Here is a 27,089-nt window from a genome sequence, read left to right on the forward strand (position 1 = left end):
GGGCATTAAGGAAGACACTTGTTGATGAGCACTGGGTGTTACACATAGGGGATGAATCACTGCAATCTATTCCTGAAAATATTATTGCACTATATGCTAACTAACTTGGATATAAATTTTAAAAAACAAATAAATAAATAACATGCTACTAAACTATGAATGGGTCAACCAGGAAATAAAAAAAAGAAATAAAAAAGTAAAAGGAAACAGATGAAAACACAATGGTTCAAACCTTTGGAACACCACAAAAGTGGTTCTAGGAGGGAAGTTTATAGTAATACAGGTCTACCTCAAAAAGCAAAAATATCTCAAATAGGGGCACCTGGCTAGGGTCAGTCAGTTAAGTGTCTGACTCTGGCTCAGGTCATGATCTCACAGTTGTGGATTCAAGCCCCACATCAGGCTCTGTGCTAAAAATCATTAAAAAAAAAAAAAAAGGAAAAAAAATCTCAAAGAAACAACCTGGCCTTAGGTCCTAAAGGACCTAGAAAAAGAACAAACAAAACATATTATCAGGAGAAGGAAGGAAATAAAGATTAGAGCAGAAATAAATGATATAGGAACTAAATACACAATAGAAGAGATCAATGAAAGTGGAGCTGGTTCTTTGAAAAAAAAAATCAATAAAACTGATACCTCTAGCCAGACTTCTGAACATATAGGTCTGATAATAAATAAATATTGTATAAAAGCCATACTTCCAGAATAGTGAAGTTTTAAAATAAACTATTGGTCAAAAGCAGACTAACCTAGTATTTCTTCAATAAAACAGATATAATCTTACACATTTAAGTGTCTGATAATAGTGCAAAAGAAACTGGTAGAAAAAGGAACACAATGGTGTTTTCCCTAGTAAATGACTAAATGAATACACTTCAAGGAGTCCCTCAATTGGCTAGAATCAGACTTAGTTATACCTATCCAATGATGTAACATGTTTATTTATTTTTTAATGTTTTTTTTTTAATTTTTTTTTAACGTTTTATTTATTTTTTTGGGACAGAGAGAGACAGAGCATGAACGGGGGAGGGGCAGAGAGAGAGGGAGACACAGAATCGGAAGCAGGCTCCAGGCTCCGAGCCATCAGCCCAGAGCCTGACGCGGGGCTCGAACTCACGGACCGCGAGATCGTGACCTGGCTGAAGTCGGACGCTCAACCGACTGCGCCACCCAGGCGCCCCAAATGTTTATTTATTTTTGACAGAGAGAGAGAGAAAGACAGAGCATGAGCGGGGGAGGGGCAGAGAGAGAGAGAGAGAGAGAGAGAGAGAGAGAGAGAGAGAGAGAGACAAAGAATCCGAAGCAGGCTCCAGGCTCCCAACTGTCAGCACAGAGCCCGACGCGGGGCTCGAAATCACAGACTGCGAGAGAAATCATGACCTGAGCTGATGTCGGATGCTCAACCGACTGAGTCACCCAGGCGCCCGTTTGTTTTTAAATGCTAGCTAGCAGAAAAGGAGTTTGTGAGAAATAAACTAAGAGAAAGTAAAGGCATGGGCATGTTTTACTCGTGCAGGGGAAAGACATGAGATTTCCACTACCTGGTGTGAAGACATGAGATTCCACTACCAAACAGAAGGCTAGCATGGAGGTGTATGTACTACTGGAGGATTACACAGACCAATACAACCTAATATTCGATACATACAACTACCTCCATTCATTTTTTTTCCTATTAGTCACTTACGGATAGTGACTGATTATCAGTGTACTCCTAAAATGAAGATGAAGATACAATTTGACACTTGTCCCTATTATTCCTATTATTCCACCCTAGGAAAGGATACCAAGAAACTAACTTACTAATAATAGCTTAACATGATACAATTCCTGAAATCAAAAAAACATTTAAATTTTGATTTTCAGGGCACACAGGCAGCTCAGTCGGTTAAGTGTCCAACTTTGGCTCAGGTCATGATCTTGAGGTCCGTGAGTTTGAGCTCCACATTGGGCTCTGTGCTGACAGCTCGGAACCTGAAGTCTGCTTTAGATTCTGTGTCTTCCTCTCTCTCTGCCCCTCCCCATTCATGCTCTGTCTCTGTCTCTCAAAAATAAATAAAACATTAAAAATTTTTAAAAAGAATTTTTTTTATTCCCCTACTATTTTTCAGTTATGAGAACTGGTGTACAGATTTAAGATAAGCTTATAATGAAGCAATTAAGAGCAGTTTTCTCATGACATGCAAAAGACAAAATGACAGTCCGCCATTACTACATGTAGGTAGCCCCAGTGATATTTTTTATATGACCTGATATTCTGGCAATGCTATTTGAAAGTCTGATAAGACAGTAGATCTTTAGCTCTTCTGTTTTGGTAGTTAAAGAGGTTCTGCTTATTTTACCTATTGACCTATTCACAATTATTAGAGGCAGAATACCTGGGAATCACATTCTTAAAAGAAGAAAATGAAAAAGAAATGATGCAGCAATTGAAAGGGAAGGCTGTTTCCAAAATAGAGAACCTGAGAAAAAGTAAATGGGCAAAAAATTGGCAAAGAAAATGAAATTTAAAAAGTGATGTTGTCAGAAAAAGATGGCAGAAAGCTTTCATATAAAAGGCAAATGGTTAAAATTTGATGAGGAGAAGAGAATGTTGTGAATTAGTTAAGAGTCCTTTTATTTCTTATCACAATATAAACTAGAATACTATATGACAGTAGAGGAAAACTTTGCTTAAAAACACAATTTTGTGGCTCATCCATAACCTGGGTCATTTATTTTAAACAGCATGAACATTCAACTTCTATCTGTATAAAATTTTATACATTAGACATTCTCCATACCAGAAAAAAAAAAAATCACAGCTTAAAAAAAAGCATGTATCTTTGGAAGATATGGTTCTATTCAACAAATCAGGGTTAGGAACAACCGGAAGCCAAAGGAATAGTCTATGAACTATAAAGACACCAGCTGCCAAAATGCATAGAACTTATTAGATTTTATATTAAAAATATCAACAAAGTGGGTTATCTGGGTGGCTCAGTTGGCCAAGCATCTGATTCGTGATTTCAGCTTAGGTCATGATCTCATGGTTCATGGGACTGAGTCCCACATGGGGCTGTGCACTAACAAAACACAGCCTGTTTGGGATTCTCCGTCTCCCCCATCTCTCTCTGCCCCTCCCCCACTCACACTCTGTCTCTCTCTCAAAATAAATAAACATTTAAAACTGTATTGGGGCGCCTGGGTGGCTGAGTTGGTTAAGCATCTAATACAGCTCAGGTCATGATCTTGCAGTTTGTGAGTTTGAGTCCCACATCAGGCTCTGTATGGGACAGCTCAGAGCCTGGCCTGCCTCTGGTTATGTGTCTCCTTTCTCTGTCCCTCCCCCACTCGTGCTCTGTCTCTCTCTCTCAAAAATGAATAAACATTAAAAAAAAAATTAAAAATAGATCAACAAAGCATTTCAAAAGACAGACCCAAAAAAGGGGAAGCAGACAAAAAAAAAAAAATCATGGAGTAACTTGGCATCAGTAATCATCCACTGAAATAAGCATTTCTCTGATTTTTTTGTTTTGAGACAATTGAAAACACAAATATCCCTCCCTCTACTCTCACCCTGATTATTTCACAACTAAACTGCTACAACTTTAAGTCTGACAAAACCAAGGATTGGCAAGTATATGAAGAAATGGGAACTCTTACACGCTGCTAGTGATAGTACAAACTGGTGCATCTGCTCTGGAGAACAATCTGGCCATATTTGGTAAAGCTGAAAAAGCATATACCCTGACTTCTTTAAAGAAACATTTGCAGGTGTGCAAAAGGATATATACACAAGAATGTTTACTGAAACCTTGTTTGACATAGCAAAACATTGGAAATAACCAAAATGTCCATCCATGCACAGGAGAATGAATAAATAAATTCTGTCATATACTACCATATAGCAGTTAGAGGAGTTTATTTTTTCAATATATAAAATGTATTGTCAAATTGGTTTCCATACAACACCCAGTGCTCATCCCAAAAGGTGCCCTCCTCAATACCCATCACCCACCCTTCCCTCCCTCCCACCCCCCATCAACCCTCAGTTGGTTCTCAGTTTTTAAGAGTCTCTTATGCTTTGGCTCTCTCCCACTCTAACCTCTTTTTTTTTTCCCTTCCCCTCCCCCATGGGTTTATGTTAAGTTTCTCAGGATCCACATAAGAGTGAAAACATATGGTATCTGTCTTTCTCTGTATGACTTATTTCACTTAGCATCACACTCTCCAGTTCCATCCATGTTGCTACAAAGGGCCATATTTCATTCTTTCTCATTGCCACGTAGTACTCCATTGTGTATATAAACCACAATTTCTTTATCCATTCATCAGTTGATGGACATTTAGGCTCTTTCCATAATTTGGCTATTGTTGACAGTGCTGCTATAAACATTGGGGTACAAGTGCCCCTATGCATCAGTACTCCTGTATCCCTTGGGTAAATTCCTAGCAGTGCTATTGCTGGGTCATAGGGTAGGTCTATTTTTAATTTTTTGAGGAACCTCCACACTGTTTTTAGAGGAGTTTAATCAATGTGGATGAATTTACTAAAAAAAAAATTGAGTGAAAAAGGTTACAGAAAGATAAACAGAATATATTATTTACATTTTTAAAACACAACAATATATGTAGTAAAGTGTAAGAAAACGGACAAATACCACCAAGTTCAGAATAGACAGTACCTTGAGAAAAGAAGGAAAAGTGCAGAAGGGGGTCTTCAAACACATTTGTGATCTTTTAATGTGATCTTTGAGAACAAGAAAAGCCTAAAAACTGTTTATTATTTCACTCTAGTGTTATTTTTACCACTTATAGGACATATTATGCTTAGAAAATTTCAGGGACTCTACTTATAAGGAATTTGCATGAGAGAAAAATTCAATAAAAACTGAACCCAAAATAGTGAGTTGAAGAAGAAGAAATGTCAATAAAGAGATACAAAATACACAAGAAAGGATAAATATTGTTCCAATGAAAAATAACTGCGCATATTCTCAGGGTGTCTTATTTTCAGCCATTCTCTATCAAAGTCTTACCAATTGATTTCTAGATAAAAGATGAAGTATTCAGGGAACCCAGTGAATTTCCTAAAACTAAACATGGCAAAATCAGGGTTAAATAATATTCAATAACATTTTGATGGGAAAATAAATATTTAAACAAAAAGGAATACAGTTAAATTAAATGAAATGTATTATCCCCACATACACCAAACCTGCTTCTTTTGTGTTCTTTATTTTGCTGAATGGAACCCATATAGTTGTTTAAGCCAAAAACCCATATCAAGTCCACCATCAAATTTCACCATTATACTTCCTAAACAGCTTGATACCTTGTCCTCTTCTCTCCATACCTACTAGCTACCACTATCATCTTTTAAATTTTTACAACAGCCTCCTCCCTGAATTCTTTGTCCCTACCCCCATGTCCCAATCCAATCTCCATTCTGCAGTCACAATGATATTCCTAAAATGAAAATGAAATAACTTCCCTAAAACTTTTCAGTAGTTCCTCATTGCACTCAGAGAATTTCAAACATCTCCACGTGGCTTACAAAGCCCTTCAAGAGACAGCTTTGCTTAACTTATCTAGCCTCTCTCTCACTACTCTCATAAAACCAAACTCCCATCCCTACACTCCATACACTCACCTCTTGAACAAACTACTTGTTAATATAACTGATATAATACACTCTCTCCTCTCTGGCCTTTATACACATTCTCCCTGTTTGGAATACTTTTCTCATGCCTACACTTTTCCTCAATTTCCTGGTTAATCCTTTGTCTATTATATCCTAATTTTTAATGTGTCTTCCAGGAAACCTTCCTTTATGCCTCTTCTCAAGTGCAGAATTAGGTTTCCTTCTATGTGCTCCCATGGTATCCTAAATTATCCTCACTCAGGCATTCATCATACTATATCATAAGAATGTAAATATCCTAAGGGCAAGGAGCTGTATTGGTCTTATTCATTATTGTATCCCTAGAACCGAACAGAATGGCTGGTACATACTATATGGTTAATATCTATTAAACAAATTGATGTCTTATACCAAAAGCCAATGTTTGTTTGTTTTTTAATATTTATTTTTGGTAGACAGAGAGACAGAGTGCAAGCAGGGGAGGGGCAGAGAGAGAGGGAGGGAGACACAGAATCCGAAGCAGGCTTCAGGCTCCAAGCTCTCAGCACAGAGCCCGAAACAGGGCTTGAACCCACAAAGCACGAGATCATGACGTGGGCCAAAGTTGGACACCTAACAGACTGAGCCACCCACGTGCCCCAGGCCAATTTTAAAAAATAGTTATGATCTTATCAGAAGTGTTAACAATGTATAATATTGGTAGGAATAGGAAATAATGGAACTATGTTCCAGCTTAATGGAGATTTTATCTAATATTGTTGTACTATATTCCCACTTGATATTCACCCCAAATAAAGAGAGATGAGCAAGAAAACATCTTAACAAGTAACTCTTCACACTGTATATTCTCACCATGAAAATGAATTTCAAAATGAAGACAGAAGTAATTTATTTCTCCAGCTGATAATGACAAGGAGATAGTAATGGTAGTAAGCCATATACTCATAGAAAAAGTGAGAGATAGCATACATAAAATATTATGTGAAGTTAGGTTTCAGTAACACAAGTAAAACTAGCAAATTTTTTAATTTGTGGAAATGAAACAACACATTCTTAAACAATCAATGGAACAAAAAAGAAATCACAGAGAAAATTAGAAAATACTTAAAAACAAATGAAAACAAACACACAACATACCAAAACTTACATGACACAGTGAAAGCAGTGTAAAAGGATATAATGTAAATGCTTACATTAAAAAGCTAGAAAGATCCCAAATCAATAACCTAACTTTACAACTTAAGATCTCATATCAATAACCTAACTTGTACAACTTTACAACTAAGAAACGAGAAAAACAAGAAAAAACTAAACCCAAAGCTAGCAGAAGTATTAGAGGTAAATTAAATAGACTATAAAAAAAATAGAGAAAATTAATGAAACCAGGGTGCCTGGGTGGCTCAGTCAATTAAGCATCTGACTTCAGCTCAGGTCATAATATTACAATTCATGGGTTCAAGCCCTGCATGAGGCTCTCTACTGTCAGTGCAGGGCCCTCTTCAGATCCTGTCTCCCTCTCTCCGCCCCTCTCCTGCTCACATGTAGACATGTGCACATTCTCTCTCAAAAATAAACATTAAAGAGAAAGAATGAAATCTGGCCATTTGTAGCAACGTGGATGGAACTGGAGAGTGTTATGCTAAGTGAAGTAAGTCATACAGAGAAAGACAGATACCATATGTTTTCACTCTTATGTGGATCCTGAGAAACTTAACAGAAGATCATGGGGGAGGGGAAGAAAAAAAAAAAGTTAGAGAGGGAGGGAGCAAAACCATAAGAGACTCTTAAAAAACTGAGAATAAACTGAGGGTTGATGAGGGGTGGGAGGGAGGGGAGGGTGGGTGGTGAGCACTGAGGAGGGCACCTGTTGGGATGAGCACTGGATGTTGTATGGAAAACAATTTGACATAAATTTCATATAAATAAATAAACATTACAAAAAAAAAAAGAAAATTAATGAAACCAAAAGTTGGTCCTTAGAAAAGATCAACAAAACTGATAATCCTTTACCTACATGAACTAAGAAAAAAAGTGAATATTCAAATTACTAAAATAAAAAATGAGGGATGCCTTGGGGCACCTGGGAGGCTCAGTTGGTTAAGCGTCTGACTTCAGCTCAGGTCGTGATCTCACAGTCCGTGAGTTTGATCCCCACGTCGGGCTCCGTGCTGACAGCTCAGAGCCTGGAGCCTGCTTCAGATTCTGTGTCTCCCTTTGTCTCTGCCCCTCCCCTGCTCATGCTCTGTCTCTCTCTCTCTCTCTCTGTGTCTCAAAAATAAATTAAAAAAAAAAAAAAAAAAAGGAGGGATGCCTGGATGGCTCAGTCAGTTGAGCATCCAAACCTTGATCTCATCTCAGGTCATGATCCCAAGGTCATGGGATTGAGCCCCAATTCAGGCTTCATGCTGAGTGTGGAGCCTGCTTAATATTCTCTCCCTCCTTCTCTGCCCCACCTTCCCCCCTGAAAAAATGAAAGAAGGAACACTACTACTGATTCTACAGAAACACAAAAATTATAAGAGAGTAGTATGAAAAATGCACATCAACAAACTGGATAACCTAGATGAAATGGATAAATTCCTAGAAACAAAAAGCCTACCAAGACTAAGAAAGAAATAGAAAATCTGAATAGACCGGTAACTAGTAAGGAGACTAATTCAGTAATCAAAAGTCTCCTGACATAGGAAAGTCCTGGACCTGATGGCTTCAATGGAGAATTCTCCCAAACATTTAAAGAACTAACACTAATCCTTCTCAAACTTTTCCAGAAAATTGAAGGGGAGAGAATGCTTCCCCATTTCATTCCATGAGGCCAGCATCACCCTTACACCAAAACCAAAGACTGTACAAGAAACCTACAGACCAATATCCCTTACAAACATTGATGAAAAATCCTCAATGAAGTACTGGCAAATAGAATATTAAAAGGATAACATACCATAACCAGGGTAATTTATTCCTGGAAAGCAAGGATGTCTCAATATATGAAAACAGATCAATGTAAAACACATTACAGAATAAAGGGAAGAAAAACACATGAGCATCTCAACTGATGCAGAAAAAACACTCAACAAACTAGAACTAAAAAAAAACTACCTAAACATAAAAAAGACATACTTGAAAAATCTACAGCAAACATATGCAATGGTGAAGGACTGAGAGCTTTTCCTTTAAAATGAAGAACAAAAACAAGGATGCCCATTTTCACTCCTATTCAATTTAGTATGGAAGCTCTAGCCAGAGAAATTAGGCAAGAAAAAGTGATATAAAGCAGCCAAATTGAAAAAGAAGTAAAATAGTCTCTCTTTGCAGGTGATATTATCTTCTATGCAGAAAACCCGAAAGACTACACACACACACACACACACACACACACACACACAGTTAGAGCTAATAAATAAATTCAGCAAAGGAGCAGAATATAAAGCCAACACACAAAACTCAGTTGCATTTTTACATACTAACAATGAATAATCTGAAAAGAAAACCACTAAAATAATTCTAAGAATAAAATAGTTAGGAATTAACCAAAGAGGTGAAAGACATGTACAATGAAAACCACAAAATGTTGCTGAAATAAATTAAACATAAATAAATGGAGATACATCCTATGTTCATGGATTGGAAAACTTAATACTATTAAAATGGCAATAGTACCCAAACTGATATACAGATACAATACAATCTCTACCAACATCCCAATGATATTTTTTGCAGAAATAGAAAAACCCATCCTAAAATTCATATGTAATCTCATGGGATACTCAAAACAATCTTGAAAAAGAACAAAACTGGAGAACTCAAACTTCCAGATTTTAAAACTCACAACAAAATTACAGTTATTGAAACAGTGTGGTATTAATATGGCATAAAGACAGGCATACAGACCAATGGAATAGAACAGGAAGCCCAGAAATAAACTCTCACATATATGGTCATAAACTTTTTAACAAAGGTGCCAAGACCAATCAGTGGGGAAAGGACAGTCTTTTTAACAAATGGTGCTGGAAAAACTGGATATTCACATGCAAAAAAAATGAAGTTGGATGCTTACCCTAACACCATTTGTAAAAAATTATCTCAAAATGGATAATGGACCTAAATGTAAGACTAAAACAATAAAACTTAGAAGAAAACATAGGAGAAAAGCTTCATGACATTGGATGAGGCAATGATTTCTTATATATAACCAACCCCAAAGGCATAGGCAACAAAAGAAAAAATAAATTGGACTTCACAAAAATTTAAAAATTTTATGCATCAAAAGACAGTATCAACCAACTAAAAAGGCAACCCACAGAATGGGTGAAAATATTTGTAAATCATAAATCTCATAAGGGAGGGGCGCCTGGGTGGCTCAGTCGGTTAAGCCTCCGACTTCAGCTCAGGTCACGATCTCACGGTCCGTGAGTTCGAGCCCCGCGTCGGGCTCTGGGCTGATGGCTCAGAGCCTGGAGCCTGCTTCCGATTCTGTGTCTCCCTCTCTCTCTGCCCCTCCCCCGTTCATGCTCTGTCTCTCTTTGTCTCAAAAATAAATAAACGTTAAAAAAAAAAAAATTAAAAAAAAAAATCTCATAAGGGATTAACATCTAGAATATATAGACAACTCCTAAAATAACAAAAAAACAATTAAAAATGGCAAAAGGCTTCAATAGACATTTCTCCAATAAAGACATACAGATGGCTACTAAGCACATGAAAACATATTCAACATCACTGATAATGAGGGAATGCAAAACTACAATGAGATATCACCTCACACCCATTAGGATAGCCACTATCAAAAAAGGAGATAATAACAAGTGTTGGAGAGTAGGTAGAGAAATTGGAACCCTTATACATGTTGGTGGAAATATATAATGGTCTATCTACTATGGAAAATAGTATGGCAGTTCCCCAAAACACTAAAAACAGAATTTGACCCATAGGATCCAGCAATTATGCTTCTGGGTATATATACCTAAAGAATGAGAGGCAGGGTCTCAAAGAGATAGTTGCACACCCATGTTCACAGTAGCATTATTCACAATAGCTAACACATGGAAGCAACCAAAGTGTCCTACTGATGCATAAGGATAAGCAAAATGTGATTGTGTGTGTGCATGTGTGTTTACATGACATACATGTTGCATTATTATTCAGCCTTAAAAAGTAAGGAAACTCTGACATTTGCTACGACATGGATGACCCTTGAGGGCATTATGCTAAGTGAAATAAGCCACTCTCAAAAAGACAAATACTGTATGATTCCAATTATATGAGGTACTTAGAATAGTCAAAATCATAGAAACATAAAGTAGAATGATAAGGGGCACCTGGGTGGCTCAGTCAGTTGAGCGTCCGATTCTTGGTTTCAGCTCAGGGCACAATCTCACAGTTCCTGGGTTGGGCCCCACAATGGGCTCTGTGCTGACAGCTCGGAGCCTGCTTGGGATTCTCTCTCTGCCCACTCTTCTATGCCCCTCCCCTGTTTGCTCGCATACTCTCTCTCAACAATAAATAAACTTAAAAAATAAAATGATAGGGCTGGGGAAAATAGGAGATAGGGAGTTATTATTTAATGAGTACAGAGTTTTAGTTTTACCAGATGAAAGAACTATGGAGATGGATGCTGGTGATGGTTGCATAACAGTGTGAATGTACTTAACGCCACTAAACCACACATTTAAAGTGACTAAGATGATAAATTTGTCATTTAACTTCTGCACAACAAAAATTTTAAAGCAAATTTGAATGAAATCAGCTGTAACCTAAAAAAAAAGTTGTGCCAAAAATAGGAAAAAGCAGGATGTTCCATATTACAGAACCCTTTAAAAATCTGTATACATCAAATATGTCTTGGTTTTTAAATTAATGAACATATAAACTTTGACTATCAATTGCCTTATAACCACATACAAACATTGGATGTTCTAAAGAAAAACATGACTACATAAGTTTAGTTCCTGTAACATTAAGCTTTCACAAGCTAGAAACTTACAACTCTTAAGTCCTAGAGAAACAGAGGGTTATTTGGCATAAAAGACTGTGAAATAAACTAAAGCTAAAAATCTTAAAATACAAAAGATTTTTTAGATTAATGTCCTAATGGACTGAATGGAGCAGCCAGGTGATAAGTGTTTTATAGACTAAAAGAATTCTTACCTGGAAGATTACCCTTTGAGATGGTGTCTGTATCCAAATTGTAGGTGTCCTGGAGACGCAACAGAGCTTTGGCTGCCCCAACCTGATCTTCATCATTAGGGAAGTACTGTCTCTGAATGGTTAGGTTAGAGATAAAGCCTTGAAATTTAAAAAAAAAAAAAAAAAAAAAAAGGAAAACAAAACAAATACAAAAAGAAAAAAACAATGACTAGAACCTCACAGACTTCCAATCTGCAATATACAGTGTTATAAGGATTTTTCAAAATTCATTTTATTATAGTTTTCTACCATAACAAGTTCCACATGCTCAACAGGGAAAAAAAACAAAACAAAAACAAACACACTAAGATTTGAAATACCTCTATCTTACTCAATCTTCCCAAACCCTAATGTTGCTTAAGTAATCTGAAGTCATTGCATAAATCCTATCTGTATTAGGTAAAGATCAACATGATAACTGAGTTTTTAGTTACACAACATAGCCTCCACTAAGCTTGAAAAATGGGATTCACAGATTTGAAAATGACATCCACTGGCAACCAATTAAACTTTAAAAAAAATTTTTTTTAATGTTTATTTATTTTAGAGAGAGAGAGAAAGAGCACAAGTGGGTGAGGCACAGAGAGAGAGGAAGACAAAAAATCAGAAGCAAGCTCCAGGCCCGGAGCTGTCAGCACAGAGCCCAACGCAGGGCTCGAACTCACAGATCGTGAGATCATGACCTGAGCTGAAGTCAGATGCTCAACCAACTGAGCCACCCAGGTACCCCAACCAATTATACTTTCAAATAACAGATTGTAAGTAAAATATACGCGCTTAAAGAAAGTTCTATTTTGGGGGCACCTGGGTGGCTCAGTTGGTTAAGTGTCTGACTTCGGCACAGGTCATGATCTCACGGTTTGTTAGTTCGAGCCCCATGCCGGGCTCTGTGCTGACAGCTCAGAGCCTGGAACCTGCTTCCAATTCTGTGTCTCCCTCTCTCTACCCCTCCCCTGCTGATGCTCTCTCTCTAAGAATAAACATCAAAAAAAAAAAAACTTTTTTTAAATAGACTTAAAAAAAAAAACTAAAGTTGTATTTTCTTCTTCCATGTGCCACACACTATATAAATATGTAAATATGTAAAGTTTGGTGGAATTCCCTGAGGAAGAAAGAGATTTTAATAATATATTTAAGATCAAGTGAACTAGTTTATTAAAATATATTCAGATCTGTTAAATTATTGAGTAAAGTGATCAACCAAGATTTGCTCTATATAGAATCTGATCTTAATATTAAAAGGTTTTATATAAAATATAACAAAATCAAACTAACAAACTAATTACTGATAACTATATAATGCCTAAGGAGAATAGGTGCTATACTCCTTAAGGTTAAACCAAAACCAAAACAAAAACAAAATTGATTTAAAATTTTAATATGTGTCAGCATTTGCAAATAAAAGTTGGGTATGGGGGCACGTGGGTGGCTCAGTTGGTTAAGTGTCCAACTTCAGCTCAGGTCATGATCTCACAGTTCGTGAGTTCAAGCCCCACATCAGGCTCTGTGCTGACAACACAGAGCCTGGAGCCTACTTCGAGTTCTGTGTCTTGCCCTCTCTCTCTGCCCCTCCCCTGCCCCTGTTCATACTCTGTCTCACTCTGTCTCTGTCTCTCAAAAATAAACATTAAAAAAATAAATAAATAAAAGCTAGGTATGAAACTTCCCTTCCCTCTCATTTACTTATAATCAACTATGTGTACTTTGATCAGCAAAAGGCCAAGAATTTGTGCAAATGAACAACTGGCTAGGAGAGGGCTAAAGTTCTCATCAAGCATATTTTTTATTTTTAAAACCAACTCAGTCACAATGTCCACACGGGATTTTACAAATTTTACTATTTTCTATGACCCAAAACAAAATCCAAGAAGTTGCTTAAATCCTTTCCAATAAAAAAGAGAAAAAATATACACATTATAGAATTAAGGGATGACTACTACAGATTAAAATGTCAGTCTCAAGGTTTACCTTATAAAATAACTTAAGTCATAAAGGTCACTACTTGAGAATTTTTTTTAATTAAGCGTGTGTGTGTGTATACACATACGTACATGACTTTAAAAATATTCTCATGGTGCTATGTAAGAGAGCAACTAACCACCAGTATTTTCCTCTTACCATGAAGAAATTTTCACAAGTGCTTGCCTTAACTTTTCTTTCCAAGGTTTTCTGTCCTACGCATAATGGTTTATTGCTCACAAACACTTGTAAGCACCCTTAGAGTATTTTCATTTGCATAGCTAACTCAGTTTTCATCCTCTTTCTCCCTTTTTTTTTCATTCCACCTTTAGTCACTGAACAAATACTTGAGCCCCTACTCTAAGCATATTCCCTCTAGTTCTTAAACTCCAGACTTAGTTTTCTGTGTCTGTTACTAAAATATCTAAAATACCTCAATACTCCAACTACAATTTTATTGTTCAATTAGAAAGACCTTCATTGTTACTGTTCGCAGCCTTCGTTTTTAAATTTACTGTTCAGGTAAAACAATTCTAAACTTCAAAATACTATGTGGAAAATAACTAACACTTTTCCTTATAGTACCACTCCCAATATATTAAAAATTGATTAGAAGATAGAGATTTACCCATAAATTTTTAAAGTCTGAAGCTAAACCTTTTCATTTTAGGAATTATTTCATTTAATTAATTATTAATTATTAATTCAATAATTATTTCATTACCTTCAGTAATGAAGCTGTATGCCAAATAATTCATTTTTATAAACTTCAAAGCAAAAAGCACCAATAACACAAATTACTTTTTTTTAGCCTAAAGTTTTGTTTTTATTTGTTTTTATTCCCTTTTTTTTTTAAATCAAGGAATTCAGGATCTAGACTAACTTTAATTAAATCAAACACACCCTGCAACACTTCCAATTACAACACTGAACACTTGATGTTCTGGGAACTGAATTCATCACTATTGGCATTTCCACAGGTGGCACCAATATTATCTTACTTTTTTTTTTGGCTCATTATTCTTACCATCAGACTTACCATCTGATGTATCCTTAAGGACCAGATTCTCCAATTCACTCCATTCAGTGTTCAGACGTTTCATTAATTTGAATGCATTTACAGGATGCCCAACAAATCCTTCTGGATCTTTTGTTGCTGTGCTAGTTAGTCGATCTAATTTCTCTGCCCATCTGGAAATGTAAGACATATAAATGGAGCATACATACACTTAATAAGGAAGAACACAATTTAGTAAATCACTCAGAAAAAGAAAAAAGATGAGATTAGAGGCTTTTGAGTTAAAACTATATTTAAAAATTCTTTTTTAGGGGCACCTGGGTAGCTCAGTTGGTTGAGCATCAGACTCCTGATTTTGGCTCAGGTCATGATCCCAGACTCTTGGGATCGAGCCCCATGTTGGACTCCATGAAGAGCATGGAGCATGCTTAAGATTCCCTCTCTCTCCCACTCTCTGCCCTTCCTGAACAGTGCACACATACACTCACGTGCACTCTCTCTTAAAAAAAGAATTATTTTTAAAACAAAATTATAGGTTTTTTAAAAAGCAAGGCTGTTATGGATAAAATCTAGCATGGTAGAAACAATATAATAAGGCCTTTCTTGTAGTTTTGCTTCTCTCAAATGGTTACAGTAAATGGAACTTATCTTTAAGTGACTGGAGGGGCACCTGGGTGGTTCAGTCGTTTGGGCGTCCAACTTTGGCTCAGGTCATGATCCCACAGTTCATGAGTTCGAGCCCCGCGTCAGGCTCTGTGCTGACAGCTCAGAGCCTGGAGCCTGTTTTGGATTCTGTGTCTCCCTCTCTCTCTGTCCTTCCCCCATTCACACTGTCTGTTTCTCAAAAAAGGAATAAATGTCAAAAAAAAAATTTTTTTTAAGTTACGACTGGATCTCTCTAGCAAGAGTCTAAAAATACGTCTCCCCACAAGTCCTTAAATCCGAATAACTATTATTATTATTATTATAAATTCTGTTACATGTTCATTTAAATCAAACTTGTACAAAAATTCTACATGCAGTATCTAAAAACTATATTTTATCTTGTTTGTTTAATTTTGAGAGTGAGAGAGAGAGAGAGAGAGAGAGAGAGAGAGAGAGAGCTCACACACCATAGCACAAGTGGGTTAGAATGACAAAGCAAGATAGAGAATCCCAAGCAGGCTCCACACGCAGTGCGGAGCTACATGCAAGGCTCAATCTGCATGACCCTGGGATCATGACCTGAGCCAAAATCAAGAGTCAGACACACTCAACCAACTGAGCCACCCAGGCACCCCACTACCTAAAAACTATACTTTAAAAACAAACAAAAACTGAATAGTCAGTTACTCACTAAACAAAAGGCAGGAATTCTCAGGATTAACTATAACCTGAGTCAATTAAAAATAAAAGCATTTAAGGAAAAACCATATCAATACTAACAATACTTATCACTATAATCTCTAGAATGGAGCCATAGCAATGAAGAATAAATAGAATTGGAAAACTGTTCCAGAAGATGACTTGATTAGGGAGATTAGAGGAAGACAGAAGAAATTAGCAACCATTTTTAGAAATTGTCAGTCAACCCCATAGCCATTTATATCCTTATCTCAATCCACGATCCCCTACCCGAACTCTTGTCCCAGGCCTAACTCTTGTTTTTTGCACTCCTATGTTAGTCATTTCAACTGGCTTTTTAAGCCAAATGGCTTCCACTTCCACTCAAAGAATGTTTTAGCTCTAGAGGGAAAACATCCAGGTAGAGTCAGAATCGTAAGTAGAACACTTTGCTTACTTTTTTATTTGTTCTAATTTGTCCTCTTCTGCCTTAATATAGTCTTTCAGGGAAGTCACCAGATCTTTCTCTGTATGGATCAAATCAGTCATCTGACCTAAAAGGAGGAGAAGGAAAGGTCATCAAATACCTGCATTGATCAGCACAAGTATTTTAGAATAATTTAAAAATGATCAAGAATGCTTCATTCTTTGAGAAGATTCAACTAGCATTAAACACAGATATATTGGAGAAAATATGTTTTTTCCTCTTTTTTTTAACCAGATAAAGACAAAAACTTTCTTTTTTCTTTTTTTAATGTTTATTTTTGAGAGCGAGAAAGAGAGAGAAAGAGGGAAAGAGCACAAATGGGGGAGGGGCAGAGAGAGAAAGGGAGACACAGACTCAAAACAGGCTCCAGGCTCTGAGCTGTCAGCACAGAGCCTGACATGGGGTTCGAACCCACGACTGTGAGATCATGACCTGAGTTGAAATCGGACACTTAACTGACTGAGCTACCCAGGTGTCCCAAAGACAAAAACTTTCTAATCACATGCTCCAATTCTAGTTTTCAAGCTACTTCATTTTGCAAATTGGACCATACTGGCAAATTGTTTCTTCGTCCAAAATTTTATTTTTAAATTACAAAATAACACTACTTTTTTCTTCTTCCCTACCTCTGCTCTCACTCTTTGTTCTTGAGACTAATTAGAATTAATTTTTTATTCAACAAAAAGTATACAGGGGGCGCCTGGGTGGCTCAGTCGGTTAAGCGTCTGACTTCGGCTCAGGTCATGATCTCACAGTTTGTGAGTTTGAGCCCCACGTCAGGCTCTGTGCTGACAGCTCAGAGCCTGGAGCCTGCTTCAGATTCTGTGTCCCCTCCTCTCTCTGCCCCCTCCCCTGCTCACACTCTGTGTCTGTCTCTCAATAATAAATAAACATTAAAAAAAATTTTTTTAAGTGTACATAAGCATACTTCACAAACGAAATTCAAATCATCTGTGTTTAGTTATTTATAATGGGATAAGAAGACTCATTATTTTATATCCCGAAATTAGGTGTCATAAATATAACGCTTTTGTTTTAGTTAGCACTACAATCACATAAGTGTAGAACTGGTCAACAGGATGAAAGAAAACATCTCACTAAGGCAGATGAAGTATGCATATAGGAAAACATAAAAGGATACATATTAAACATGAAAAATATTTCTGGGGGAAAGACATGTGGAGTTCATCATACATTCTATGTACTTTTGTCTGTTTCTCCTTTAACCAGTATGTTATTTTTGCAATACTTTTGTAATACTGTGTGTTAAAAAAAAGACTAAGTATGTATACTAAGTTATTTGTTGAGTGGACTCACTAACAAAGACTTTTCTTGGTATTCTTTTCTAAATTTTCATAAGTTTCTAACCTGAAAATGTACTGCTTTTGTAATCAGAAAAAAATGTAAAGAAAAAGTTAAATTTTTAAAAAAGAGAGACTTGGAAAAGGGAAGGGACTGAGGCATACTTCAGTCTCTAAGAATACACTGTATTTGTTTTTACTGATCTAAAAACACTAAAAAATGGAAAAATTTACATGCAAAAATAATACAAGCCAAAAAATAGTAAGACTTACCAATTGAAGTAAAAAAGCCTGGATGGGCCAAAGATTGGGGAAGTAGAATCCCTACAATTAAAATATACCAGATCATCTTGGAAGACTTAATTTTTCAGGTTCACACACCTACAAGAGAAAATATGGCCATTACAAAAAAAAAAAATAGGGTAGGAAAAGTTCTCAATCAATTTTCCCTATGAACAAATTGTAAGTCAGACCCTAAGGTTGCCCTAGATTGTTATTAACTCTTATAAATTGATTTAACAATTTAATAAAAGCAACTATCATTTTTCTTTTTTTTCAATTTATTTTTATTTATTTTGAGAGAGAGATAGCAAGCAGGGGAAGGACAAAGAAAGCAGGAGACAGAATCCCAAGGAGGCTCTGCACTCTCAGCACAGAGCCATATGCGGGCTTGAACTCCCAAACTGTGAGATCATGACCTGAGCCAAAGTCAAGAGTCTGATGCTTAACCAACTGAGCCACCCAGGTGCCCCTATTTTGCATATAACTAGAGTACTAACTTTATATTTCATGTTAAAGAAACATATAAATGACAATTTATGCTTAAAAATTCAACCCGAGTTTGTTTTCTCCTTAGTTACTACTATAATTAGAGTGATTAGATAATAGCACCTCTTTCAGATAGCCTGAAAAATAAGTGTTCTCTGTGATCTACATCTAAACCATGAATTTCCCATAAAATATAAAACTTCATTAAAGTAACTTAATTTAAATATTACTAAAATACTTTCTAAAATGTTAGGATATGTTTTAAAGGGAAAAAAAAGGTTTCAGAGCCACTGGTTAATCCTTCAAATTACTAACTTGTTTCATCTTCTTCCCACATGCCTTTAAATTTTAAAATAAATTTAATTAAAAGTTATAGATTTGGGGGCACCTGGGTGGCTCAGTAGAATAGGTGTTAGCTCTTGACTTCGGCTCAGGTCATGATCTCATGGTTTGTGGGTTCGAGCCCCGCGTTGGGTTCTGAGCTGGCAGTGCAGAGACTGCTTGGGATTCTTTTTCTCTCGGCCCCTCCCCCATTTGCATGCTCTGTCTCTCTCTCTCTCTCTCTAAATAAACTTAAAAAAAAATAAGTCAAAAAAGAGTTGTAGATTTTAGGGTGATGAAAACGTTCTAAAATTAACTGGTGATTGATAGTTGAAGAACACTGTAAAAGTACTAAAAACCACTGAATCATGGCCATTAAATGGGTGAATTGTATGGTATATGAATTATATCTCAATAAAGCTGTTATTTTTAAAAAGTTGTACAGAATCCAAAAAGAATAAACAGACCTGTAGATTTAAGCTAGTAATTTATCTCAAAGGACCCTGTGTTGAGGTTTTTCTATCTACTGTGTTCTATGTAAAAATTCTTAGCCTAGTACATAGCTGTGGATTTTTTTTTTTTTTAACTTGGCAGCAAACCCTTTCTTTCTTTTTCCTTTGCCACTGGTAGCACTGACTACTAGAATGGATTCTTCATGGCAGGTGCAAGTACCAACTATTCAGCAGAAAGATTTACCCTTCTTTCCCAAATGTCCTGATAGCACTCTTTTCTTGCTCCCCCACCATCACATACATGGACTTTTAAGTCCTCCTTATTACCTTAGAAAAGAATCAGTTACTATAACAGTACCTTTTGCCTCAGTAACAGGCTCGCATTTGTTACTCTTCTTGTCACCCTATTCTTCTGAGCAGGCACCTCTGACTCTTTCCAAGTGACTTCACCTAAACCAACAGGTTGAAGTTCACATTGGAAAGCTCCCTATTCAGCAAAAAAAAAACCTACTTTTTCCTTCTTGAAACTCAATAAAAAATAGATCACCACAAAAACTGACATTCTGGAAGTACTCCTAAGTCTCCTCCCTTAAGTTTGCCACAAACTTCCAGAACCACACAGTAGTGAAATACACTGCTCTCTTGGCTACTTTATAGTAACTCTTTGGGAAGGCTTCTAGAATGCAGCAGATGCAGACACTTCCTCCCTTGGGCTCCTGCCAAAGCACAAGGCTTTTCCAAACTACTGGGCTGTCTGAAGAGTCTAGAATCTTCTCACTGTTTACACAGATTTCAGCCATAATTTTCTTCATGAATAAATGTTATTTAGAAAATACAAATGCTTTTGCTGTACTAATAGAAGGCTAATCAGAAATGTTGTCTAAACGTTTAACCCTGATAGGGAAGTTTAGATTTGTCGGGTAAGAGGTTATGATTTTTTCATAGCTAAAATATATTTTGTCACTAAAATTTTTTGTCATCTTTCACTGTCTTAACTTAAACCTCTCAATGAATCAAGAACTATTAGTCTACAGATATCACCAAAGTTTGAAAACTACATTTTAAGAATGATAGAGCTTACATAAAAATTCAAATCATTAATCAAATGAAGAATAAATATACCTTTACCTTACATTATGCTGCAAATAAATTCTAGATGGATTAAAGAGCTATAATCAACAAAAAAAACAACAAAAAGAAAGTTACTGGATCTCTAAAAAGAGAATTTCTGAACTTTAAAAATGATACAAACAACCTATCAAAAGACAGATGAAAGTTAAATATGCAAAATAATCTAGGCTCAAATACATTTTAAAAACCATATAAACTACAAACTAGGAAAATAAAGAAAATAGAGCTCATTAAAGGAGCTCATACAAATCAATAAGACCACTAAGGTATTAATAGAAAAGTGGATTAAGAACACAGAAAGTCACAAAAGAAAAACTAAAAGTAGTTAAACAAAAAGTTCACTGAGTAATCAAGGACTTTTTTTTTGTCCTTCAAATGAATAATTAAACAAATTTAACAAATTCATAATTAAAAATATTGATGGTGCTATATATATGTCAAGGAACTTAAAATGAGTATGTCCTTTAACTTTTGAATTTAAATAAAAACACAAATTTTAAAAATTAACAAACTCACAGTCATTGCTGGTGAGAATGCAAAATGGTACAGCCATCTTGGAAGACAGTTTAGCAGTTTCTTAAAAAATCAGACATACTCTTAGCATACAATTTGGCAATTGTTTCCCTTTGTATATACCTCAGAAAGTTGAAAACTTATGTCCACACAAAACCTGCACATGGATATTTACAGATTTCTTCATAACGGCCAAAACTTGGAAGCAACCAAAATGTCCTTTAGTAGGTAAATAGATAAACGTGGTATACCCAGACAATGGAATATTATTCAGCGTTAAAAGGAAATGAGCTATCAAGCTATGAAGAGACATGAAGCAATCTTAAATGCGTATTACTAAGTAAAAAAAAGCCAATCTGAAAAAGTTATGTACTGTATTATTCCAATTATATGACATTCTGGAAAAGGCAAAACTATGAAAACCATAAAAAGACCATTGATTGGGAGATGGGAGGATGAACAGATACAGCACAGAGGATTTATAGGCAGTGAAAATACTCTGTATGATATCATAATGATAAATACATCATTTATTTTTGGACATACATTGTCCAAACTCACAGAATATATAATACCAAGAGTGAATGGGTAATATAAACTATGTATGGACATTAGGCTATTATGATATGTCAATGTAGATTCATTAACTATAACAAATGTACCATTCTGGTGGGGGATGTTGAGGCTACACATGTGTGGGGGTAGGGAGTATATGGGAAATTTCTGTACAGGTTCTTTGCTATGAACCTAAATTGCTTTTAAAAAATAAAGACTTGGGGCGCCTGGGTGGCTCAGTCGGTTAAGTGGCCGACTTCGGCTCAGGTCATGATCTTGCGGTCCGTGAGTTCGAGCCCCGCGTCGGGCTCTGTGCTGACAGCTCAGAGCCTGAAGCCTGTTTCAGATTCTGTGTCTCCCTCTCTCTGACCCTCCCCGTTCATGCTCTGTCTCTCTCTGTCTCAAAAATAAATAAACATTAAAAAAAATAAAGACTTAAAATAAATTAACATCATACAACTCTAACCCTGGTGGAATCTGTATTGAATGAGATTAAGTTTCCACTACTCTGACAGAAAATCATAAATACTGATCAAAACAAAGAAAAAACTTATCATAATATGATCATAACTATGCATGAAAATATGCAGAGGAAATTCACCAAAATGTAGCTGTCTCTGGAAAGAACATTAGGTCATTTTTTTTCTATTTCTCTGTATTTTCCAGATGTCCCAGGGTATATTTACTTTCATAGTGACAATATATACAAAATAATAAACCTAAAACATCAACGCCCATACTATGTAGGTCACCCTAAGCTTTTAATGAAGTGGTTAACTACTCTCTAATACAAAAAAGTAGTTAACAAATACTATCCACATTACAGCATGTTCCATATTCTAACTCTATATGCCTCCAGATTTCTCTCTCTGCTACAAAGATAGTAACCTTATATAAAAGCAACCCAGATATCTAGCCATGAACTACAATGTCAGAGTAGTATACTTTTCTATTATCCTTCCTCCTAACAGACATATGATGCAGGCTAAGTCAGTCATTGACACTTATTCCCACGAACATAACGTCTCAGAGGTGGACTTGTGAGATGGTAAAAAGCAGCTCCTTCTGGAGTTGCTAAGCTCATAGGATGCAAATTGGGAGCAACACATTATGATCTTTCCCACTTGTCAAAGACACCTAGGAACCCAATCTATAAACAGAACAAAGTCGTGCAGAGATAATTCCAAGCTCCATAGCCCTGATTCTTCCAATAATTGCTTTGAATCTGTGAGCTACCCCAATAACATTCCAATCCAGCAAGGGAGCCTCTAAATTCCCTTTTTAAGGAATTTTAAGTTAGTTCAAGTTGAATTTCTGTCACTTACAATGGAAAGTTCAGACCCACACAGCATTACCAAACTACCATGCCAACTTAAACTAGTTAATAAAAAGGAAGATAGCCCTATAGAACAGTAGTTCTCAAACTTTAGCTATATCAAAATCACCTAAAGGTCTGAGGTACTTAAATAATTTATACAAGTTCAGGTGATGGTGATATTGATGGTCTGGGGATCACACTTTGAAAACCACCAGATACAAACAAATCACACAAAAGGTGCTCTCCACCTTTAAGAGAGTAAAATTTTACTTCAACTTATTTTTTGAAAAATATAATTGAATTTCTAATTACTCTAGTGAATAGTCCTCTAATCTCTTTTAATACGATGTGTCATCCCCATTTTTTCAGAAACCTTAAGCCTGGATGGCTCAGTTGGTTAAGCATCAGACTTCAGCTCGTCATGATCTCACAGCTCGGGAGTTCAAGCCCCGTGTCAGGCTCTGTGTTGACAGCTCAGAGCCTGGACCCTGCTTCAGATTCTGTGTCTATGTCTCTCTGTCCCTCCCCCGCTCACGCCCATGCACCAGCACTCGCTCTCTCTCTCAAAAATAAATAAACAATAAAATTAAAAAAAAAAAAAGGAACCTTAAGTGACATGTTAATAAGCATATCTTTATCAATCACAGGTTTTTAAAACAATGGTTTCCTTACTTCTAATGTCTCATTTCCATTTACTTCCATCTCCATTCAGTTAACAGCTTGCAATGCAAATCATTACAAGCATCTAAGAGTCAAGCATCCTAAAAGACCTTAGGGTTTTATAAAAAATAGCAAGCTCAGTGGGTAAATAAAACATGTGACTCTTGATCTTGGGGTTGTGAGTTTGAGCCCTATGATGGATGTAGAGATTACTTTTTTTTTTTTTTTCCAACGTTTATTTATTTTGGGGACAGAGAGAGACAGAGCATGAACGGGGGAGGGGCAGAGAGAGAGGGAGACACAGAATCGGAAACAGGCTCCAGGCTCTGAGCCATCAGCCCAGAGCCCGACGCGGGGCTCGAACTCACGGACTGCGAGATCGTGACCTGGCTGAAGTCGGACGCTTAACCGACTGCGCCACCCAGGCGCCCCTAGAGATTACTTAAAAAAAAAAAAATCTTAAAAAAAAAATAGAAAGATACAAAAGTCTCCTGTTCTAAGTCCTAAAACAAGTTTGAAGTAGAATTTAAATGGGTTAAAGAGGGTGCAAGGAAGGTAAATCTCAGCTGTCTAAAAAGACTAGACTCAAAAAAAAAAAAAAAAAGAAAAAGAGCAGGACCTGGGTGGCTCATTCAGTTAGGTTTCCAACTCTTGATTTTGGCTCAGGTCATCTCACAAGGCTCTGTGCTGACAGCATAGACCTGCTTGGGATTCTCAGTCTCCCTCTCTCTGACCCTCCCTGCTCATGCTCACTTTCTCTCTCTCTCTCTCTCTCAAAATAAATAAATAAACTGAGAGAGAGAGAGAAAGAGAGAGAAAGAGAGAAAGAGAGAAAGAGAGAAAGAAAGAAAGAAAGAAAGAAAAAGAAAGGAAGGGGGGGAGAAAGCCAAAGAGGAGTCAAAGATACAAAGATAAGTTTATACGGCCATAAAATTTAGTGCTGAAACACTACAGAAAAATTACAGATAATATTTTGGACTTGGTTAGATGGTAGGTTCATCAGTGTTTATTATCTAATTTGTATAACATACATGTACATTACACATAATGTTTAATATGTACGAATATTATATTTTAGAAACTATGAGGACAGATTTCTCCCATACTGTTTTCTAAACAGTTTTCTAAACTGTATGGAAGAAATCTTTCTGGAAAACATATTCTCAGGTAAGCCAGGATAAAAACAAATAGCAAAGTGTAATATTTATCCAAAACTTTCCTACAGTCCTTCTCCCAGGAAAGTCCAATCCCATATAGTCACAGGTCAATCAAACCCGGGAACAGATTTTAGAGCAGTTCTACTACATTGTAAATATTTACAACTTTGAGTTATCAGGATTCACTGAATTGTACGTACAAGTTATTCAGTGAGTTACTAGGAACAGGGTACCTGGCAAATAATTCTATTAGCCTTTCATTCTAACATTTTTCTTCCAAGAAAAAAAATTGCAACATTTTAAAAAGTTGGTCTTTCCCAGACAAATCATCAAAAATTAATAAGGCTGACTAAGGAATGCTTGATATTCTAATCTAAACTTTCTCTGACACTAAAAATTTTCCACAGGTCTCCTTGCATCAGTCTCTCCATACCTTCCGTAACTACTCCAAATCTTCTTTTAGAGGGCTCCAACTTAAGTTTACTTAACCTCATACAAATCCCACATTCAACTGTTGGTCTTCCTGACATCTGTGTTAGACTTTAATTTTTTTGACAGTTTTTATAGTCAAAAATTAGGTCTTCTTTTTTTTTACAATTTTTTTAATGTTTATTTTTGAGAGAAAGACAGAGACAGAGCATGAGGGGTAGGGAGGACAGGTGGGCATGCAGAGACTGGGAGACACAGAATCCAAACCAGGCTTCAGGCTCTGAATTGTCAGCACAGAGCCCGATGTGGGGCTAGAACTCATGAACTGTGGGATCTTGACTGGAGCCGAAGTCAGACCCTCAACCAACTGAGCCACCCAGGTGCCCCCAAATTCAGCCTTCTAATTTAGGCTATTACAATGTGGTATATGTCAAGACTTGGCATGTCTCTTCCATATAAGCAGGATGGATTTTCTAAAACAACTGAGTACTTAACTAACAGAACTAAGTTACATTTCTGTTCTTCCCTATAATCCCTCTGGCAAATTGCCATTTGTTTTAACTTAACACCATGAATTCCAGTCATACTTCTGCTCCCAAAGAGAGTGAGCTACAGCTCTAGTAAATACAAGCTGACAGACAAGTGCTTTTATGGTTATAACCAACTTTTCTATCAAAAACTCAGAAATCACGTTAGCCTCTTTCCCACAGCTTTCTGTACTTGAGCAGTGAACCCAGCCATTGGCTTAATTCCAAATGAACAGCATTTTGAAATTTGATTGGAAAGAAGCTCTAAGTCAAGATCACCCTTAACTGAAAGTACTACACAGTCTGTCTTTTGGAGGTTCCTGCAAAATTCAAAGTCTTTCCTGTCAGAAAGAACCTGAGTATACCATTTCAAAAACACACACCTATTTTTGTCTGTGTGGTACTTCTACCGCGACTCCTTTCTTCTGGAAACTGTCCCTTCTACCTTTTTTTTTACTGCCCAATCTACCTTTAATTCATCTCCATAGTTTTATCAATCATGTTAAACAGCATGATACTTCTCCCTCACCAAGTGGCCATTCAAAGTTCTTTCCTGGAAATTTTGAAAGTAAAATTGAGAAAAAAAAGGGCAGACACTCTTTGAATGCCTGAATTATATAAAGCTCAAAACAGACCAAGTTTAGACATATGGGCCAAAAAGTAAATGAAATTTATCTAGAAAGAATAAAAAATGAAGCAGATATACAGAGAGAAAGATGGACAAGAGACAGAAGAAAACATTCTGATGTTCCAGATACTCTTGAAGTCTAACCACATTCCTAATCTCAATTGTTAAGACAACTCCCTTTCCCCACAATACTTACATGAATTCTACTGTGTGCTAGTATAAGTTGGGTTTCTGTTTAACCCAGAGTCCTAATTAATAGTTTCTCTCATTAACCCTACAGTTAATATTCTTATAGGCAAAATAAATAATACGGTAATTTTTGGGGGCCTGTTAGAAATCCAGTAAGTGCCACTTCTGTATCAGAGATACAGAGTTTAGAATATTACTTTAATCCATTTTTTTAAAAATATTTAAATTGGAATTTGGATTCAAAATTGAATTTAAACTTGCTTTGTTTTCCTTTACCAGTATTCTGCCTCACATTTGTTTCTGTGATGGTTATATTATTACCTAGCAAGCACACCTGTGGTTGTGAAAATAGTACACCAAAAAAGAAAATCCTCAGTTACTAATGTACTAGATTTTCATAGGTCTTTTAAACAGTTCTAGTTTCCACCTTACACAAAATAACTAGGAAACATGTAAAAATTCAAAAGTGAAATATGTATTTCACTTACACACAATGGAATATTACTTGGCGATCAAAAAGAATGAAACCTTGCCATTTCCAATA

At 36.3% G+C, this 27,089-nt stretch overlaps 1 protein-coding gene across 2 annotated transcripts in view; it reads right to left on the minus strand.

Moving 5' to 3' along the window:
• P4HA1 (prolyl 4-hydroxylase subunit alpha 1) overlaps positions 1-27,089 on the minus strand; it is an 88,473-nt gene that overhangs the window by 53,767 nt on the left and 7,617 nt on the right. For both annotated transcript variants that reach the window (XM_043596609.1, XM_043596608.1), the window contains exons 2-5: positions 18,171-18,278; positions 16,567-16,663; positions 14,808-14,959; positions 11,771-11,908 (exon numbers count right to left, since the gene is read on the minus strand). In XM_043596609.1, coding sequence (XP_043452544.1) covers positions 11,771-11,908; positions 14,808-14,959; positions 16,567-16,663; positions 18,171-18,246 — 463 coding nt within the window. In that variant the 5' untranslated portion in view covers positions 18,247-18,278. The remainder of the gene's footprint in view (positions 1-11,770; positions 11,909-14,807; positions 14,960-16,566; positions 16,664-18,170; positions 18,279-27,089) is intronic.

The sequence above is a fragment of the Prionailurus bengalensis genome, chromosome D2 (assembly GCF_016509475.1).
Source record: "Prionailurus bengalensis isolate Pbe53 chromosome D2, Fcat_Pben_1.1_paternal_pri, whole genome shotgun sequence".
NCBI lineage: Eukaryota > Metazoa > Chordata > Mammalia > Carnivora > Felidae > Prionailurus > Prionailurus bengalensis.